At 43.6% G+C, this 22,290-nt stretch overlaps 1 protein-coding gene across 6 annotated transcripts in view; it reads left to right on the top strand.

Moving 5' to 3' along the window:
* Window positions 1-3,626: 3,626 nt before the first annotated feature.
* Window positions 3,627-22,290, top strand: part of ARHGEF39 (Rho guanine nucleotide exchange factor 39) — a 121,427-nt gene continuing 102,763 nt past the window's right edge. For 3 of the 6 annotated variants that reach the window (XM_085627614.1, XM_085627611.1, XM_085627616.1), the window contains exons 1-3: window positions 3,627-3,758; window positions 19,914-20,136; window positions 21,084-21,265. In XM_085627614.1, coding sequence (XP_085483740.1) covers window positions 20,094-20,136; window positions 21,084-21,265 — 225 coding nt within the window. In that variant the 5' untranslated portion in view covers window positions 3,627-3,758; window positions 19,914-20,093. Of the gene's footprint in view, window positions 3,759-3,836; window positions 3,858-19,913; window positions 20,137-21,083; window positions 21,266-22,290 lie in introns of those variants that run through there. The other 3 variants (XR_014969044.1, XM_085627613.1, XM_085627612.1) reach the window with 2 other exon arrangements.

Raw genomic sequence — 22,290 nt, 5'->3', positions numbered from 1 at the left:
ACAAAATGTGGCAAATTAGGACATTTTATGTCAGTTTGTATGTCTGGTTAAAATATTGTTAAAGTAAGCTCAGTTGAAGTCACACCCAACACATGTGCTCAGGATTTAGGTCAAATGTTTCTTACAATTTCAGACGACAGCATAGAAGATATTGCTATAAAGGGACCATTTTGTCAAGCAACTATTTCCAGTATTCCTATTGAAATGATGGCTGACTCAGGTGCACCCATCACGATCATTTCTGATGTTTTATTCGAAGGAAAATACAAAGATAGACAACTCTCTCAGTCAGATGTTCATCCTAAGGCATTTGGGGGTAAAAATATTGATATGTCTGGGTATTTCATTGATATCCTTTCATGTTTAGGCAGAAAGATTACAACAAAAATATATGTAGCTATCAGAGGGCAAAATATAATTTGTTGGAAGGAACTGGCTAGACTAGGTATTATGCTTATCCCTGGAGCTGAAAACCCAATTGTCCTTGCTGAACAATCTATCAATTTCATTGAGAGTGAAGTTGATACTGATGTTGCAAATGTAGTTAACAAGTTTAATGAAGTATTTTGTGATGTCATTGGCAATATAAAAAAGTTTGAGCACCTGATTAAACTCAAAGAGAATGCATCTCCGGTGGTACACAAGGTAAGGTCTGTCCCTCTCAGTGTTCGGCAGGATCTTAAGACCCTACTGGACAAACTGTGCAAGGAGGGCATTATTACAACTACTGATTCATCAGAGTGGGTCAGTCCAATTGTTATCGTGAAGAAAAAGACAAACGAGATCCGCTTATGTGTGGACCTTCGCACTCTCAACAAAAATATTGTTATTGACGGTCATCCTTTACCCAAGGTTCATGATCTTTTAGCAAATTTGGGCAAAGCAAAAGTATTTTCACTACTTGATCTTACGTCAGCGTATCACCAGATACCACTTGCCAAAGAGAGCCAAGACCTGACAACTTTTATCACACCTTTTGGCGCATTTAAATATCTGCGCATGCCTTTCGGTCTTGCCTCTGCGGCAAGTGTGTTTCAAAAGTTCATGGAGACCATTCTCAAGGGTATATCTGGAGTACAGGCATTTCAGGACGATGTTCTCATTTTTGCAGAAACCAATAGGGAACATAATCTCATTTTAGAGAGAATATTGTCTGTTTAGAAATGTTGGGATTACTCTTAGAAAGGAGAAATGCAGATTCATGGTGGATACATTGGATTATCTAGGCCACAGTATATCAAAGGATGGTATTAGACCCAAACTCTCTCTTATTGCTGCTATCAGAGATAGTACTTCGCCCAAGAATAAGGACACCCTCCGATCTTTTTTGGGACTTTGCGAGTATTACTCTCGGTTCATTCAAGGCTATTCTGTGATAGTTCAGCCACTGAGAGAATTATTACGCAAGTGAAGTACTTTTGTTTGGTCTGAAGAAGCAAACAAATCTTTTTGTGAAATTAAAACTTTAATTACCTCTGAACCTATTCTGGCACCTTTTATTTCGGGTCAATCCTGCTATGTAACTGTAGATGCCAGCCAATTAGGTTTAGGTGCTGTCCTATCATAGTATTCTGGAGGTAAAGAACACACTATTGCCTATGCCTCGAGATCTCTTCTCTCATCTGAAAAGAACTACAGTACAATTGAGAAAGAGGCACTGGCTTGTACATGGGCAATTGAGAAATTCAAAACATTTCTTTGGGGAACTCATTTTTACTGACCACAAACCCCTCATTTATTTGCTCAATGGGAATGGCACAGGCAAGGCTTCAGCTAGACTAGTGAGAATTCTTTCAAAATTGCATGAGTACAATTTCTCCATCAGATACTTGCCCAGTGGTAAGAATGCACGGGCAGATTGTCTCTCGAGGATGCCCATTGATGACACTTCATCGTGTATTCATGATGAAGTGGAATGTGTTGTAGCACTCATTGATGACATTTTAGTGGAGAACTCTTTGGTTAACAAAGATTCTTGGTTGGCCGCACTTTCTGGTGACTCTACCCTTCAAACGGTCATGTCTCATATCAAATCAGGTTGGCCTCCTGAAAGAAATCTACCTGCGTGCATTAAACCTTACTTTCAGGTATCGGATGAATTGTCTATTGTCAATGAATGTTTACTCCGACATGATCTTTTGGTCCCTCCCGCAAATTTTAGACATCTTCTGTTCAAGAAGAGTCATGAAGGACATATGGGGGTTTCTGCCACCATTCGTAATCTGAAACAGTTCTATTGGTGGCCTGGTCTAGATTCGCAGGTGAGAACATGGATTTCAGACTGCAATACCCGTCTTATTTCTGATAAGCATTGGAAGACATTTGAGCCTAACATTCATATGGTCCCATTACCTGATTCTCCCTGGGAAAAGGTTGCTTTAGATTTTGCGGGTCCATTTGATCTGCTTTCTGCTAGTAAAAGACATCTTTTGGTATTGATTGACTATTTTTCAAAGTGGGTCTATTTTGATTTTGTGTCCTCCCCTGATACTAATTCTGTTATCAAATTTTTGAGAAATGTGTTTGATATTGAGGGTCCTCCAAGACAGATTGTGACGGACAATGGAACACATTTCAAGTCTCATCAGATGTTAAAATTTGTGGATGACTTTCAAATCAAACACCTTACCGTGGCACTTTATTCTCCTTCCTCTAATGGACTAGTTGAACGTATCAACAGATTCTTTAAGGAAGGAGTTCAGACTGCTCTGTCTTCTGGTTTACAAGTTGAGGAATTTTTAAAAGAGAAACTGTGGACCTATCATAATACTCCCCACAGTACCACAAATATATCTCCTTTTAAGCTTCTGCGCAACAGAGTACCGATTTCACATCTGTGTCCCCATTGGGTGAAAGATATTACTAATGCTGATGTTACTCATATGGGGAACTTACAGAGAGTTCAGGAACAAGTAAGGTGTAAACATGATGCTATTTCTTTACATCATCACGATTCTAAACACACCAAAGATGTCCCATTTTTTGTTGGTGATTGGGTACTAATTAAAAAACCAAAGAGAGTTAAGAAAGGAGAGTCCAGATTCACACTACCTGTCAAAGTTATTCAAGTGGCAAAAAGTGCTATTTTATTAAATGATAGGGGGTGGTGGAATATAAGAAGTCTGGTTAAAATCACAAATGATCAAGCTTTGAAAATCATCACTACAAAGAAGAAAAGTTTTTGCACTTCAGATTTTGATGGATTTGGTTGTGGCATGGACTTTTTCTGTGACAATTTTCCCTCAACTTCTTCGGACAGAAACAACATAAACCTTTAAACTTCAATTACGACTTAAGGAGTGTTTCATCGATTCTACAGCCTCCCACACGGCGCCCGTGCACTCCTGTCCCCCGTGCTTCTCTGCCTACAGCCCGTGCACTCCTGCCCCCGTGCTTCTCTGCCTACAGCCCGTGCACTCCTGCCCCCGTGCTTCTCTGCCTACAGCCCGTGCACTCCTGCCCCCGTGCTTCTCTGCCTCCCGCACGGCGCCCGTGCACTCCTGTCCCCCGTGCTTCCCTGCCTCCCACACCGGATGTGGAAGAGATGCGCAGACGCACGCACGTCTCTGCTCTGACGACCGTGACCCGGAAGTACCAATCGCACACCCACTATCTGCGTACGGAGACGTGCCCTCGTACTTCCGGGTGGGGCCGCGGCGCACTGGGGACTTATACGTACGGACCGCCCCCTCTGGTGTTTCCGGACATGTCACTTCCGGGCTCCAAGTTTGAATTTCGAAGGCAGGTCGGTGAGACAGGTGGGTATCTTTAGGGGATACGGGGTCCCCCCCCCCCACATCGAGGGGATCCCAGGGACAGCACCTGGGGCACCCCTGCGAGTGCAGGAGATATTTGAGGTACGAGGTGGCCTTGGAGGCAAAACTGTAAGCCCTGGGCGGGGGAGCACTCCTACATGTACCCCTAAAGGACACTCAGGGCTCCTGCATGTACAGGGGCTCTGGGGGTACGGAGCACCCCCAGAGGTACAGAGCACCCCCAAGGCACACACAGGACTCCTGCATGTACAGGTGCGCTGGAGAAGAGACACGCCCCCAGAGGTACATCGCACAGAGGAACAGAGCACCCCCAGAGGTACAGAGCACCCCCAAAGGACACACAGGGCTCCTGCGTGTACAGGGGCGCTGGGGGTGAGGCACACCCCTAGAGGTACAGAGCACCCCCAGATGTACAGAGCACCTGTGCATCCTGAGAGGGACTATAGAGCACCCCTGGAGTGCAAGCACCCCTCGAGGGGTGGAATTACCCTCCCTGAGCACCCTAGTAGGTACTATCACCCTATGGAGGACTGCGCATCCTTAAAATGACTTATAGAGCACCCCTGAAGTGCAGGCACCCCTCAAGAGGTGGAACGACCTCCTAGAGTACCCCAGGAAGTAGCGTCTCCCTGTGGAGGACTGCGCATCCTGAGCGGGACCTATAGATCACCCCTCGAGGAGTGGAACGCCTTCCTAGAGCACCCCAGGAAGTGCCCTCTCCCCATGAAGGACTGAGCATCCTCCAAGGCACCTATAAAGCACCCCTTAAAGTAAAAGGTCCACTGCGGCACATAAATGGCAGCCAGCGCTCATTTATTGGGGATTTTCACTACTTTTAGGGTTCTGTCCCTTGTCTTCCATCCAGACGGTGCCACATGACCCCCGTTTTGCCCTTCACAGAGGGCGAGGCAAATAATTGCTCCATGTTATGCCCCAAGCAGCCTTTTATGGGGTCCCTCTCTCCTATGTGATTGGAACTGTGAAGATATGTCTGCCAGCTTTACAATGGTACTGGGGGGCATTGGTGCTGAAAGTAGGTGCAGCAGTACCCTCGGATAAAACCTGATTGAATTTAGTTGGAGAAGTAACACAATACAAGCTATTGTTAAACTTTGGGCGTTTATTGTGCATTCAAATGCAAACTTTGACTTGACGTAACTAAGTTTGACAAAAGGCTGTTAATTCTTCTCACACGAGGTCCGAGGTTTCTCCTCCTTTCTCTATCTGAGAATGTAGCACATCTTGTAAATGTAAGTACTGCACCTGCTGGGGTATAGGTGGAAAGCCAATGGCCCAGCATTCTTTAGGTTTTCTAACACACAAATAAAAACATGATTGCCAAAGTAAACTGCAAACATCTCAATTTATGCCAGCAGCATTGAAAGTAGACCCAAGACCATAGTGAGCACCACCTCTCAGAAATTAGTTTCAGTGCCACGAGGGGAAGGTAGGAGCTTTACAAATGTCCTGCACAAGGCAGCTTTCGAAACATTCCCCTTTAGAGGTGCTCTGAGAGGAATCTGCTGGTTTCGCGGAGGTCAGGAAAGGACTCGGGACCTGGCTGTTTGAATGAGCAGGTCACCACCAAGCAATGATCCACTCTAGCGCATTGAGACCCTCACGGGTGATATGCCGCGCCCAGAAGGGGATCAGTAAAATATCTTTAATGTACCAGATGCCCTGCATCAAACAGGTTTGCTGTGGAGATCTGCCCTCTGGAAGCTTTGAAGTTTACTCGGATGAGTTGTAATTTTAATGTTTGTACATCTCTTTATTGTGCTAAATAACACAAACCCATTGAGACTAAACCGTTTTGTGTGTTGCTTGCCAGTCAGCTGCAGTGTTCGCCTAGTTGGCCATTTTCTTTCACCTATATTTATTTTCCCGATCTGCTAACTTCCTTTTAGTCTTGAAAATGGTATTTATAATCTCGTTTGAATGACGATAGTGTTAGGGACTTGTCCTGGCAGGATGGCCTTTATACTTCTTATCTTACAAGCCTGTTTCAAAGTTCTCATATCTGGCCAGCTGTGATGATCATGGCCCAGCGACAGGGTGATTTGGCCAAGTTCAAACAAACTACTAGGGCTTCCTTTGAGAGCTGGTCTGTTCTTAATAAATCAGTGTTTACCAAACTGGGTGGTGAAAGTTCAAACAATAAATAAAGAGGCCTATACATTTTTATTAGGGCTCGCCCCTAGATGCAGTGCGCAGCACTGCTCGCGCAGGCGAGAGCCCTTTTGTGGAGGGTTCCAAAACGGACACTGGAATCGCTCGTGCGTGTGCTTTTCCTTTTGGGTTCCGCTTTTGGGCTTTGCGTGCGTGTTTTTTTTTAAAAACAGATCACGCAATAGGCCAAAGGTGGGCACATTGCTCCGCCCATGGCCTATTGGTGTTACGTGCACCAAAGCCCATATGTTTTCAATTATCGTGCCCAAACACTGGCGCGATAATTGAAAACATATGGCTCGCAGTGGCCCGCACCACTCGCGGGCGTGTCTCGTTTACAATAGCGATCGCTTTCAGTGCCGCTTGTTATTTGTGCGAGATCCTGCCCGTGAGCGGAAGAAGTTGCTTCCGAAACCGATGTTTGTTTGGTGCGTTGATTTCAAGCGGTGCTGCATAGCCCAGTTATTAAGATCGTCCAGTTTTATTTTCTGTTACAGTACTGATGGTTTTTATTTATGAATCCCTACAGTGTAGAACAGTGAGTTTTACGGCTGAAAAAAGTTTGGCACCACAGACATTTATTGTACCCCGCAAAGCTAAATCTTTCTGGCATGTGGCCGGGCAAAACCCTCATCGCCAATGAAATGCAAGAAATCTTCATTCAAAAGCAATAAAGAAGAAAATCTTTATATCTTGTGTCACATGCTTTATCAAACGGCTGTTGTTACTTGGAGATCATATAAAAGTATATAGTGCTGAACCTCTTGTGTATTTGTATGTCAATGTAGGACTTGGTCCCACATTTTTGAGAGTAAAGAGGGAAGTACTCTGGTTTCGTGCACTATTGTTGTCTAATTACGGTAACCACTAACATTTGTTTGGTGCGGATTCAATCAGCCTCGACCCTCTCATTTGTATTTATGAGGCGTAGGTAATGAGCCAGCTGTTCGACTCTGACAGGGGAGGACGTACCTCCACAAAGCACCCACCCACCCTCACCTGGAGCAAGAGGTGGAAATGGGTGCAGAAAAGAAGGGGGTATCAGACAAATTTCCCTACTTTGCTGGTTTGCCCCTGTTTAGTATGTAATCAGCACTGCTAATTACATACTAAACAGAGATCTGAGGGCTCAGATTCACACCCCATCAAGAGCCTGCTGAGAGGCTAAATAACTCATTAACTGCCTCACATCAGGCTGGCACAGACAGCTGCAGAACAGATTCTCATCACATCTGTTTATTTCCAAAGCCCTTACTTCTTTCCTCCGGCAGCTGTAGGGTGCAGCCAATAATGTGCAGTGGCTCCTCACATGTTCCAACTCCTAATGTATATAAAGCAATACCTGGTCGATTATTAATAGTGCAGTGTCCAGTGGCTCTCAATATTAAAGTATTTTACTTAGCACTGACGCTAAAAGGTGGTTTTAAATAAAGAAATGTTGTCCCATGGAATGGATTACAGGTAGGACACAGGTGAGCGGCTTACCTTTGCTTAAGCAATTTGTGCATGGTTTTGTTCAGATTGAGCTTTGAGAGCAAAGTGCTTCTTTATCGTAGTGCTTTTGTTTCATTGGGACTTTTGAAACCTGATGTATACTTTTGTGTTTTTCTTTCATCACAGAATTGCCTATGCAATAGCCTGTAGTAGCAGGGCATTTAATTTTTCCTATTTTTTGTTTTGTTTTATATAGCGCAAACTCAATCCGAAGGAATCGGAGCGCTTTACATAGCACCAGTTGCGTTACAGACGGACACATTCATTTTGTTAGGCAGGGGGAGATTTCGTGTTTTGCTCAGGATCACAGGATATTGAGCGTCCCTGCCGAGATCAAACCCGGTTCCCGGCTTCGAGGTCGACCGCTCTAGCCGTTAGGCCACATTTTTTTGTCGACTTTGTGTTGAAATAGATTTCGCAATTATTTTTTCCCCCTTTAAACTACCAGACTAACTCTATGACATGTCACAAGCTGTGAACAACCGCAACAAACAAGCACCAGAGGCAACTATAAAACTATTTCTGCTCACATGCCACAAATGCTTACTAATCCACTGTCCTTTGTATGTTCACTACCAGGCACACTTTCAGTATGACAGGCACTGCTCAGAGGTGCTTGGCACTACAGAAGTGTGCTAAGCATACGTGTTTTACCATTACCATTTAGTTACACATAGAGATATTGGGTGTTTCTAAAGGAGTACTCCTGCACATTTCTTTCACACTCTGCTGTGACAGCATAGTGAACAGAATGTAACTTGGCTATATACAGAGATGTAAGTTCTGTCATAAAGTGCCACCTTCTTTTTAATATTGTATGCCATTCACCACAACCATGGCGACCGGTACCTACAAATGAGCTGAAGGAATCCCTCTCCAGCCACAACCATGCACCAGAGTGCAGAACCCGTGAGAGCATGGCTTGTCTGATCTGGTTCTAAGAATGACAAACTTTGGCCTCCCCTTGCTCGGGCAGACGAGAGAATGGCGACCCTATTAGACTACAAGGGCGGCCGCCTTTGTCTTGAATACACCAAATTAACAAATGATTAGTGTAGGCCTTGGCGCTCCGCCACCGGTCTCCAGGGACCGACGTGGTCTGGGTCCAGTCAGAGGTGGGGGTGACTGCCTAGCGGCGCACGTCTCCAGCACAGACCTCCATAATCTCACGGACTGCTTCGCCTCTGACCATATCCCTTCATAAACCTCTGTTTATTTTGTAGCCAGGCCCAGGGTGACGCAGCAGTCAAGCCTGATGGATAACAGCGCCTCCAAATCAGTTTGCTCACAAGGACTGCCTGCTTTGTACCAATTAGCATTTCGGATTATGGGTGCGAAAACACATTGACGATAGCAGTCTAACGACTTTGATCTGGATTGCCCAGAAAGGAAGTTGTTGCCTTCTCTGCCACTAAAGGGGGCAGAACGCTGGCGTCAGCGCCCCGGGGGAGCCGGCGAGGTTTGAAAGCGGCATTACATAAAGCACACAAGGGGGCCGTGTAGCCATGAACTATGTGGCATTACGGGTGCAGGTGACAGACCAGCCATTTTATACCCCAGACCGAGGGGTTGCGAGGGACAGAAACAGAATACTCTATTGTAAGGTTTCTTGCACCAGTACCAACTGCTTGAAAGAAAGGTGGATTATTACCATTACAATTATGGACACCTCTGGGGTCAAATTTCTAAGGGGGTAGCAGGCACTCGCAAGTTAAACAATTGGGCGCTATATAAATATGCAAAAACCTAAAATAATGAGTACCAGCTGGTGTGTGCGCGCCCCAGTGGACAAGTTTCTGTTAGTGCATATATATGTTTATTAATATATACGTGAGTGTCAGCAGATGTGTGTTATTTCCATTGAGTGCCAATGTACATGAATTTAAGCGTCAACACATGCAGAACTGTCATTTTATGTATATATATTAATACATGTCTGAGAATGAGTTTGTGCAGGAAGGAGTGAGGACAATTTTTGTCCGTGTTTAATGCTGTGATGTTAGTGTAGGTGTAAAGATTTGCAGAATTAAGGGGCAGTGAGCGTTTCCACTAAATTCTGTTACCACACAACAGTTTCAGTGCAGTTGTCACTTGAGCTCTGACTTTACAAGGCAGTTTACACCAGAATACTCAGTTAACACTGGCTCTTAAAATTTATTTTCAAAAGTATTTCTTGGTCCGAAAATCCCAGAGTAAGTGACGTTTGTCTCTGTAGCAAGAGTAAATTACTCAGAGAAACAAGCATGTGCAATGCAATAGGTCTCGCATTTACGCCAATTTGAGCTATTGACATTGCAAATAACAATGCCTTTTATTTTTGTTTTCGTTTTTAAAACCTAAATAAAAGGCATTGTCATTTACAATGCAATTCCTTGATTAATGCTTCACAGAGGGAAAAAACGATAACATTTTCAATAACCAGTAGCTCAAAACAATGTCATTTCGAGACCTATTGCAATGTAACTCATGTAGAATTTAAAACCGATAAGACTCATGGCATGCTCATTTAAATTGCATATTAGACATTTGACAGTGAATTAGCATCGAATGCTGAAATTAAGTTGGGCCTTGACGCGTATGTACATGCCAAATAATGTTTACTATGACCTAAGGCTTGTGTATCTCGACGTAAGCCAATCTGCTAACATTTTTGACAGTGCGCCAGTTTTTGACTTAAAACTTCAGTAGCTACAATTGATAGCATTTCATTACTGGTGATGCATTTACAGGATAAAAGCAAGTTAATCGGAACCAAAAAGGTTATTACTAAAGAGCAGAATTATAAAGTGCTGGGCACTAAGAAGTGTTAAACTAGTTTTGCAAAGTCATCCTGTGCCCTGGGCACCCCCCCTTTTTAGGCCTCGCGCAGCACTGCTCGCGCAACGAGAGACGTATTGTAAGGGGGTTCTGGAAGCTGACCACACGCTTGTGCGTGTGGTTTCGCTTTTGCGGGCAGCCATTGGGTTTCGCGAATTATTATTTTTTATATATATATATATATATATATATATATATATATTCAGTGAAAAAACCATAGGTTTCACACATGTTATAGTTAGCTGGACATTTTACTCGTAAAAAACCAATGAAATTGCCCCGTTGTAGTTAGTTCAGCTAACTATAACTCGCGCGCCCGCAATGCACTGCTGATGACGTCACATATTACATCACTCATGACATGGTCAGTGACTTCACTCATGACATCACTGATGACATCTCAAATGACATCACTGATGACATCATCCAGTGAATGTGTGTTTTTCTGAAAATTAAATATGTTTTATATATGTATATCTCAAGGTTGATAGAAGAATAAATGGGTATATTACTGTCTAAATGGATGATTTCTTTTTGAAAAATTGATTGTGTAACTGACTGATTAAGTGTATCATAGTGAATACATGGCTTAGTGAGTAATATTTAAATATGTAAATATCTGTATCATTTTTTCACTTTGTGTATAAGTGGCTGCATGGGTTGGTGAGTAGCTACATGGGTGTCTATATAGGTTATTAGTTGGTTTTTTTGAGTATTAGTCTGAGTGTCTGCATGGTTCGGTGGGGGGTATGACGTAGTGCATAGGTGCATGAATGAGTGACTCACTGTTTGTATGTGTTGAACAGAGCATGTGTGCAGGACTGCATGGGTGGATGCGTGTGTGTATTGGTGTGTTAGTGAGTGAATGACTGTCTCAATAGTGTCTTTATGAGTAACTACATATGTTTTAAACTAGTATATGTGACTATTGGTGTATATATGTGAGTATATGTGAGAGGGAGAGATTGAAAGAGTTCCTGTATGAATAAGTATGTGTTTCTATAATTGATTGTTTAAAAGACTAAGTATGTGTAAGTTTCCGTAGAAGTAAGTGTGGTGGTGTGTGTATAACTGTATATGCAGGTGAATGTATGTTTGATTCTTTACTAGCATGAGTGACTATGTGTGTGAGTAACTCTATGGATGAGTGGCATTATGTAACAGGATGTATAGGTGTATGAGTACATATGATGAGTGAGTACATGTATGAGTGACTGTATAGGACTGTTGGTGAATGAGTGGATGTGTATGTTGATCTTAGAATTACTGAAGAGGTTGTTGTAACTGGTATTGGTATGTCCATTGTTTTGAAAATTTTAGTCTCTATTTTTGAATGTGTGTATCAAAGCTTATATTAAGGTGAGAGGAGGTCTGCCACTCTATCACAAGGATGATGTCATCAGTGATGTCATCAGTGATGTCATTTGAGATGTCATCAGTGATGTCATGAGTGATGTCACTGACCATGTCATGAGTGATGTAATATGTGACGTCATCAGCAGTGCATTGCGGGCGCGCGAGTTATAGTTAGCTGAACTAACTATAACGGGGCAATTTCATTGGTTTTTTACGAGTAAAATGTCCAGCTAACTATAACATGTGTGAAACCTATGGTTTTTTCACTGAATTTCTAAGGTTTTTTAAATGCTAATTCCTAACTATAACGTGTGTGAAACCCATGGTTTTTTCAGTGAATTTGCAAGGTTTTTTAAATGCTATTTTTTTTTTTATTCTTCATTTTTTTCAAACATATTTTTAATTTAATTTTCTTACCTTTTATAAAGACTATGCTTAAATTTTTAAAATCATTAAATATTTATTTTATATAAATTTTTTAAAATAAACATGTAAAATTTATTTCCAGTTTTTTTTTTTTTTATAGTACGCGTACCGTAAGCTCACGGTAAGCGTACGGTTTACGCAACGCCCGTAATCTATCTACGCTGCTTGCGTATAGTTACGTACTTTGCGTAGCCGCGCGTACTGCGCGTGGGTCGCGTGCGCGCTTACGCCACACGCGCACGTTACGCGGAAGTGCCGGGGAGTGACTGTTATGCGCATGCGCGCAAGCGCGTGTCTTTTTTACGCGCATGCGTACTTTTTGCCGTAAGCGCACCGTAAGCGCACAATAAGCGTACCGTAAGCGTACGGTAGGTCATGTGATCATGACACACAACTTTTGATTGGTTGAAAGTACTTTCAGTTCTAGAACTTTCCTACACCACACCCATTCCCCTCATTTCTGCTTGTGATCCCTTGGGAGAAGGAGCTGGTTTGTCTTTGGGATACGATGGCAGAACAGCAGAGCTCTTCTGAGAGTGAGGCTAGCACCAGCAGCACTGTCTTGAGGCAGAGAGCGGGGAAAGTAAAGCCTTCTTATGTTTGGGATTATTTTACTTTTCCAGAAGGCCAGCAAAAGGTGAATGCACCCTTAGTTACTTGCAAGCTGTGTAAGCGTGTACTTTCTAGAGGTAATCCTAACAGGAAGTATTCCTTTGGGAATCACACCATGAAGAGACACCTCCAGGATGTACACAGAAGGACACATGGTCATCTTTTTGGAGGTAACTCTTCAGAAAGACGAGCCAGTACATCCACAGCAGCTCAGCCTGGACCATCACCTGCAGGGCTTACTCCTTCTTCTGCAGGTCAGGTGAGCCCTTCATCTGTGGGGGGAGAATCTCCTTTTGCTGGCCCTCTGGAAATGAACCTTCGATTTCGGAAGGTTGATATTCATTGCACATTTTGTAAAGGTCTAATTTGTCATAGGGAGACCAGTGTTTCCCTAGTGAACAACAAAATAGATCAGCACATTTGTAGCTTTGAATGATTTTCCCATGCTTCCTTTCCTCTGTCCCTGCATGAACACAACGGTTCTTTTAAGAGCCAACCTTATCTTCCATCTTTTTTTTACTTGTTTTTAAAAACCTTTTTTTTTTTTACCGTACCGTAAAAAAAAACACTAAAAATCATTTATCACATTATAAAGTCCTTGAGAGACTACAATTTTTATTATTGACTTACCTAAGCCTCTGCTTCTTCCCCCAAAAATTCGCTCCCCCTTTCCATCTAATGCAACTGTGAAATCACCAGAGCAAGACGCAATAAATCTCTGCCTATAATTCTTCTATGCACACAGAGTCATGTTTTCACATTAGTGCCAAAACGAAATTTCTTTGCCAATTTGAAAGCACACTTACTGCTCTTTTTTTTTTTCGGGGCAAGTGTAAATCACTTTTACACACTGACACATTATGAAACCACCATGTGTAACTACAACAAAAACAATTCCCATTTCTATTATTCATTTCTTAAGTTACCACATACATCCCCTCTCAAACTGTAAACTCACCTTTAAAATTAGTTAGTTGTGAAAGAAATGTGACACTCAAACAGCAGATTATCAGAGCCAGGATCTCTGTTCTGTTCACCTCTCTCCTCTCAGCAGAACCAGATAATGGCAAACTTTCCCTCTATTTTTCCACACATATACATGTAAGTTTCAAATCTCAGTGCTTCCCCCTTTTTTTCACATGTATTCACACATTTCTATTGGTTGAAAACCAACCCTTTTCCAAAAGTACCCTGCCCCCAACTTGACTTCTGCCTAGTACCCTTCCCCCAACTTGACTTCTGCCTGCTACCATAGCAACAGCTCATGGAACACTGCTGTGTGCAGTTAGGTCAGAAGTTCGACACACAATGTTTCAATTCCACAGAGCAAGAGTGCTTGACTTTTCAAACCTTACAGCAAATCCATAGTACTGTTCTTTGGTTACACATTTTTTTGTACCAATACAAAACATGCTTCTATTAATTTTCACATACAGCCTAGTTTTTATTCTAGAATGGTATGAAACAGCCAATCAGTTCTTTTTGTTTTAAAAAAATATGTATGCCTCCATTTCCAAACTGTCTTTCTTTTCTTATTGCCATTCTACTGAAAGACACCTCCTGAGTGCATCCAGTTCTCCTTTGAAGATGTTCACAGTGTGGATTGTAGGGCACAGCTATGTCTTCTGGAGTGAAAAGTTTGCAGAGAAAACAGATATGGTGAGAGACCTTGCTTTGCCAAATGTAGACATTAAATGGATTGGTCAGAGAGGGTTAAAGTGGCACCAATTGATGCCATTGGTGAAATCCTTCATTCAAATCCAACACCCTGACCTCATAATAGTGCACTGTGGTGGCAATGACCTAGGCACTTTGACTGGGGTAGGTCTGGAAATGCTTATGAAGGACACCTTTGCACAACTGTTTACACTTTTCCCTAAAACTGCCTTTGTGTTTTCCAACATATGCCAAAGGCAAAAATGGAACTGGTCCAATCATTTCTGTCCACAGATTGACAAAGCAAGAAAGCACGTCAACAAATCTGTTTCTGCTTTCCTCCGTGACTATGGTATGGGTGCCATTTACCACAACAACTTGCGTTATGACATGCAAGACATTTATAGAGGAGATGGTGTGCACTTCAATGATGAAGGGAACAGAGTCTTCCTCTTGAACCTTAGACTCTGCATCGGTACTTACTTGTAGGTACCACTAAAAAAATGACTTCATAAACACAACAGCTCTTTTTAGAGCTCCCTAATTTCTAAACTCTTAAATCTGCTTTTCATTTATCTTTTTTTTTTTTTTTTTTACCGTACGCTTACCGTAAGCTTACCGTACGCGTACCCCGTGATTTTTTTTTAAATCAATAAATGTTTTTTTTGTACTTTTCTGTCCTTCTTTGACCCCCTTACAAATGTTAGGGGGTCTGTAACTCTCCTCATTGCCCCCTTTCCTTGTTTTCACTCTTTTTTTTCAGAGTGAAATACACAAAATGGCGGCCGCCGCTTCCTGGTTTCGACCGATTCGAATGTTTACTAAGATCTAAGAGCCAATCAGAATCTCGCGCACGCCGCCGTACGCTTACCGTAAGCGTACGGTAAGCGTACCGTAAGTGGGCTCAGATATATATATTGATTTAAAGGCTATTTTCTCAGAATCTACTGAACAGATTTACACCAAACCTACAAAAGGCACTTCCTTGACCTGAGGACTACCTCTCTGCCAAATTTCAAGTAATTCTGTTCAGCCGTTCGGGCTGTAGCTCGTTCTAAAGGTCCTATGGAAAAATGCATGGGAAAAACGCGTTTTGGGACCCCCCTTTTATCTCAGCCCCCGCTTGACGAATCCCCCCGAGACTTTCAGGGTAGGAGCGGAGCGTAGCGCCCCACCTATTTTGAGAAATTCGCGAGGATTCGTCGACCGGCGCCAAAGTTATTCAAAATAGAATGTTGAGGTTTTCCTATGGAAACGTGGTCCTAACTATAACTACCTACTGGCGACCGCCAGTAGGTAATATATATATATATATATATATATATATATATATATATATATATATATATATATATATATATATATACACACGCAATTGGGCAAAGGCGGGCCCATGTCCCGCCTTTGCTTTGCCGATTGCTGTCCGTATCTAGCACGCGCAGCAGTACGCGATCGCCTCGCTGCCGCTCTCCCTCGCCCCCACTCCTCTGTGGTGCGCGCGCACCACTGGTTTCCTTAAACTTTCGCTCCGCGCGGCAGTGTCACTTTCACGGCCGCGCAGCCATTGCTTGTTTCACATGGCTATCACTCGAGCACTGCGCCCCCTTTTGCACACAACTGTAGCAGCCGTCTTCATTTTCAAGCTATTCAGTATGCCCTATAATTTGAATACCATGCAGGTCAACTATGGTTAGTGTTTGTGTGATAAATGTTTTGAATTATTAATACCACTGGGTTACAATTGATCTGTTCTCAAATGAGAAATATGCTGAAGAAATTACCCCGGAAGAAACACTGTTCTTTGTTGTGTTTTGATTGCTTCCAGGTTGCTATAGATACTGAGGTGCCCCTGTTTACGCTCTGCTTGTAGCTCCGGTAGCAGCCAGGTAGAGATGGCACAGTCACTGGGTTATCTGTTGCCACGTACCGCTGGGTGCCACACATTGACTGACCGTTACCTATCAGAAACATTAAACGTCAGCTGGGGTCACGTGGTGTCTGAACAGTCAAAGGTCCTTCTAGCTCAGAAAAAAATAGAAATAAACAAGCTGCACAAATGCCCGTCATCTAGCGGTAAAACTACGTACCCATAGACACCTTGCGATATATGTATAAAGATATAATGAAGGGGGTGGTTCACACGAGGCACTGTGCTCCTCAGTGACATGTATCAGGCCAACTTGTGTTTCACACTTGCTACTCCCCAAATCAGCAAAATAAACGGTTGGTATATTTTTGTTTGTATAGTATTATTCTGCTCTTGTAGGAGGAGGCAGCGAGTGGTGCAGAACCAGGGGGCATTGGAGCTTCTGCATGTGGATATGGAGGGTCTCAATGTTGGCAGAGGTCCTGCAGGTGGCGCTTTTGTTGGAGTCATGGCGCTGTGACAAACCACTCTGTTTTCCATTAGTAATACCAAGATTCCTCTAAACACGGCAAGATGGCTTCTGGCAGGTCTTTCAGTGGGAAAAAAAACTGGGGGTGCTCTAAAAGGGGCGGAGCAAACCTCAAAGGGGTGTGGCCCATCTAAGTAGGGGTGTGGTCTAAATAAAGATAACTAGTGTAGCAGTACTCCCAGCTCTGACAAGCCGTCAGCTCCAGGACTCCTCAGAACCTCCCCACCTCCCCCAACCCCACCTCTGTCATGTGTGTCAGCCCGGCTGAGACAGCTTCCCGGGCACACACACAGCCGCACCCAAGTACTTCATAGGTCTTTAAAAGACCATTTGCATGTTAATGATTCTTTGTCGTTTTTTCACCCCTTCTTAGAGCAATTGCACAGCTCAGCAACAGGATCTGCAAAGGAAGGGGCAAAGGCTTCTAATGGAAACAAGCATTTGCAATGCAATACGTCTCGCTTAGTTAAAGTTTGAGCTATTGGTGTTGCATTATTTAGCAATGCCAATAGCTCAAACTTTAATAATGCGAGACCTATTGCATTGCAAATACTTGTTTAATTTGTCACATTTGCTGTGCTTCAAAGTCAGGGGTCATTATTTAGGTCTTGCCTAGGCAGTGCTTTCCTCATCATTTTAATTGGCCCCTGTCCTTCGTAAATGGTGCCTTTTCATTGGTCAATAGGCTTAGAAGTCCCTCCTCAGTATCGCATTTTCTTTTCTTGTAACCTCCAATGAGGACTCCTCCTGTTACATGTGTTGTTGCTCGGTATGTCAGAATCCAGCCTCCTAGCACTTTTCTTGAAGGGCTTTCTCCTGCCTGCATGGCACACACTCCCCAGCACTAACGCTTCTCCCGTTTGTTATTTGCGATCCCACGCCGACATAGGAGACTACTATTCCCATTCAACACCTACTGAGGCAACTTTCTGAGTAAAGAAACTTAGGCCATTGCGCTAACTGTAGCGTGGAAATCAATGTTTTCGGATAACCTTCTTTGCCCTGTGCGCTGCCGAAGTGAGCACAAACTCAATGTTGCACGAGAAGGTGTATATAAAGTATATGTTTCTAAAAAGTACTTACTAAGGGTGGCCATCCTGTACTAGATACCTGTGTGTATTACGCTTGTGGTAGCTTCCCTTCAACATTAGTTACGCCTTCTTCTTAAAAACATTATTTTGGACTAGGAAAAAACCCTGCATTACAGCATTTGCAGCTAAGGTGCACTATGGGTATACAGGTTAAAAACAGTTGTCACCCCAGCAGGCTGGTTGCACTGTACTGCTGGCACAACACGTGGGACTGCAAGACCTAGAGAGAGAACTACCCAGGAAGTGAACTTCAGTGTAATTAGAAATTCAAACATCTGATTCCCTTAAGAGCAATGCTAATTTGGCATACCTAACAGCCACAAATATTCGGGGAAGACCGTGTTCGTGAAACCCTGCTTCGGTGTCTCGTGAGGGCCCTAAGGGCACCGTTAGGGACAGCGCTTCTCTCAGAAAACTCCTCTGGGGGCTCGGCCCTGCCTTCCTCTAATGGGAACCAGCAACATAAGTTGCTTAAAAATCCGAGCATGCGAGGGGCCGCAGGTTAAACATACAAATATGAGACGGGATGTGCAGGGCATGGGGTTCGTGCCAGCTATTGTAACACGCATTTGTAATGCAACAGGTATCGCATTTGTTAGTATTTGGAGTAAAAAATGACCATTTTTTTACTTTTATAATTACTCCTCTGCAAATAAAAAAACAAAAGTAAAAAAAATTGTCATTTTCAACGCCAACAGCTCTATTAACAAATGCGAGACCTATTGCATTGCAAATGCTTGTTTTAACCTGGTGATTGGTGTTTTCAAGCTCCTCTCGCTACGCAGTCTGAGAAAGTAGAGCTCATTATGTACCAGTCCTGCTGGGTACAGAGAGTGTTAAAAGGAAAGGCAGTATAAAATGTAAATACCTGGAAACAAACTCTAGAAATTCAGCAGCGAGGAAAGCCATGCACAAAAAGAAAGGCATTTTATCGTAATCCTGTAGTGTGATGGAAACCATGAAATGGATCAATATTCACTGAAACCTCATTTCCACGCCTTTGGTTTCTGCACTGCAGCGTGTCCATAAAACGACGACCTGTCTGCAAATGTAGTGGGAAATCTGCTGTCTGTACATTACATTGCGGCGCCTTCGATACATTTACAAAAATACCCGCCTCATGTCCATTCAAGCTTGGTAGGCTGCAGAAGTTTGTGGTTCTAGAGGAATCCCTTCCCTATATCATATTTTGGTGAATTGACACCGAGGCTTTCACCGTTAAACTTTGGGTAATATCCAAGAGGCGTTGGGCTCCAATCCCGTTCTCATCACATAATTACTAGCAAGTCTTTAGCCTGATTTTACCTCTTCCCAATATCTGCAAAAAGCGAGTTTATGAATTCATTCAAATAGTGATTTTCCAAGGACATGGTTTGGCCGGATAGGGGAACCTGGGTTTAAAAAGAATTGTCTTGGTGACTCTTTCCATAAAACGCCGAGGTTTGTGGTGATTCTGATGCCACCCTCCCAGTGGAATTATCCACCTTTTGATTGGACTGTTTCCAGTATATTTAGACAAAGTGACACAACCAGGATAGGACCTGGAGTTACCAGGTAGAGTGGTTAAAGTGCACCCGCTGCACAAGATCTAGTAGTATTTTCTGCTCATGCAGCGAATTGTCCACCTTTTTGGTGGTTTGGGGGGTGGGGGGTATTCCTGTTTGAGTGTGTGTTTTTTTTTTTGTTTGTTTTGTTTTGCATTCAGTGCTTGAATGAAGTGTGTTTCTGAGTACTACCAATGTTAGGTGTAACAAAAGGTAGAAATACCTTGTGGCCTTGTCTTCGGGTCCTGGGCAGAAGGTGCGTTCTGACGCTGCCCACTGCTGTTCGAGTGCCTGGGCCAACTCCCAGAGAAGTGGCAGAAATGTAAACTCTCTACTATGACTTTGTAATCGTACTGGATAAGCTTATTGTCCTGTGAAAGCGTTTATTAAAGATGAATGGGCTGTTTTAAAGGAATGAAGCCCATGAAACGGAGCTCTCAAGAAATCTTTGGGCAGACTGAGAGCGATGCCGCACTAAGACTAGCGAAGCAGCCACAAAGATGGTGCGAGTTTAAGAGCAGGGATATTGAGTGAGAGCTGACTGCTAAATGAAGAGCTTTTGATTGCCCATTGTAGGTCCCTCTGCAGCACTAGTGCCACGCGTGCCCTGCGTAGGATACATCATGTGCCCTCTGCCAGGCGCAGAACGATGCTCCTAATACGGAACCAGCCCTACAGAGCCTGGGGTACTTGCACCCTGCCCAGCATTGCTCTCTCCACTGTGCGTGCCAAATAACCTACATCGCACCATCCTTGATGCCTTGGACCCGCAGCCAGGGATCCCATACAACGAGCCCTGGTGAGTACTTCCATATTACTTGACCCCAATGCACCTTTTACCGAATAGCATTAGCTTTGGATGTGATGGCGACCCAACAATGTAGCTTCCACTGTGAACCTGAGCCATGAGTTGTAGCTGTGAAGTCAGGGGTGGTAGTGAGATGCGACAATGAAGGTGGGCTGACCCTGAGATGAGGCTGTGACAGTGGTAGGCGGGCTCTCCAGATGTAGCTATGGTCTCACATTGACCTATAGCAGTGACTCTTATGGTGGCTTTTTTTTCATTTTGGGTCCTGACCCTGAGATATACATGTGATGGAAGCCGTAGCCTTAAAGTGTAACTTTGGGCTGATGGTGTGCAGGTAACGGTGACTGTTGTTTAGCTGTGAAGGTAATGATATGGTTTTGAGGTTGTACTGTGGAGGTGGTTCTGCAGTTGATGTTCTTTTCCGAAGGTCTGACATTGTACTTGATTTTTTTCCTAACATTCAGCTGCATCAGAGATGTTTTTTTCCTGAGCTGGTGCTGTGAACTTGTTTGTCTTTTTTTCCGAGATGAAATTGTGGAGGTTGTTGTTTTTATCTTAAGTGTTATTGTGCTGCTGCTGATTTTTATCATGAACTGTAGCTGTGGAGTTATTGTTTTTCTTGAGATGTACCTGTGGAGGGAGTTGTCTTTGCTGACTTACTCCTGTGGTGGTGATAACCATTGTCTGAAGTGGTGCTGTGGAGGTGATGTTTTTGCTGTGGAGGGAGTTGTCTTTGCTGTGGAGGTGATGACCATTGTCTGAAGTGGTGCTGTGGAGGTGATGTTTTTGCTGTGGAGGGAGTTGTCTTTGCTGTGGAGGTGATGACCATTGTCTGAAGTGGTGCAGTGAGATGAGTGGTATTTGCCTGAGATGTAGTTGGGACAGTGATTGCCTCACCCTGAGATGTTTATGTGACGCTAGTGTTATGTTTGTTCCAGCATTGAATGCACATGCACGCCCCTCTGCTCCCACAGCTATGAGTACGCACCTAGAGCATGTAGTAGCAGTCAGCACCGTGGAGGAGCAGCGGGCCCGCTGGCAGCGAAAGAGAGTACGTACTGCCAAGGAGCTGGTGGAGTCGGAGCGCAGATATGTGGAGCAGTTGGACCTGGTCACCACGGTGAGAAGGGCTGCTGTCATAATGATTCAATCATGAGGGTGCTGTTCTTGAGATTTTTTGGGTAGTGTGCATTGGTGTATCTTGGGAGGTCCTACCCTTGTTGGAACCAAGTGACACGTCTTGTGTCCTAAAACATACTCGTATCACAGAAACACCAGAGTTTCATAAAAATGTTGTCAGTTACTCAAACGATGCATTGAACAGCTTTTGGCGATTTTCTTTTAATAAAAAAAAAAAAAATAGATTATTTACAAAAACCCGTTGCTGCAGGTGGCTGACCCGTTCACAGATCCCGCGGGTTCTGATCATTTCCCAGAAACCTGCTTCTTCAGGTTCAACGTGCTGTTTTCACTGCCCCCAGATGAACACTAGCTGTCACATATTTTAAGGGTTCCATGCCCCACCATCCTTGTTACCCCAATGTTTTTTTACTTTTATGTGTGATGCCTCCATGATCTATTGGTACTCTAGTGTTTTCTTATCTAGACTTTCGGCAGATGCTAATATTTCCATTCTTGGGTGACGCCAACAAGGAAACTTGCAGATATGAGCAGCTCAATAGAAGTTGTCAAGAAATGGATGGACATGAACTGGCCCTGGATTTCAACAAGACCGTGCTCTTGGGCTGTTACTAAACTGGGCCCCTCGATGATGAACTTACCTTGGAAGGGCTGTTGTCCATCCTTCTGAAAAGAGAGTGGAAGCCGATGTTGCTTTGATCTGTCTAGTGCTTTGTAGTTGCAGAGTACTGGGATACTGAGGGGGTATGTGTGTGTTATTTACAGAGTCCAAGGTAAGCGTTAAGCCAGCAAGTGGTTAGAGAGGTAGCTGGTTATTGGAATATTTGCAGCATTGGGTTGTGTTCTTTAAAGAAGCGTGTGCGGAAGTGGGGTGTAATATCTATGGTGTGGTTGTGTGACCTCCCTCTGTGATACACTTACCAATGGGTGTTGGTCTAGTAGGTTTCGTTTGTAAAACCCTCATCTCAACACTGGGTAGCTGTGGCACTGGGCCACAAGGCTTAC

Source organism: Triturus cristatus, chromosome 2_1 (genome assembly GCF_964204655.1).
Source record: "Triturus cristatus chromosome 2_1, aTriCri1.1, whole genome shotgun sequence".
NCBI lineage: Eukaryota > Metazoa > Chordata > Amphibia > Caudata > Salamandridae > Triturus > Triturus cristatus.
Note: the sequence above shows the minus strand (reverse complement) of the source record. Positions and strands in the feature narration are given on the sequence as shown.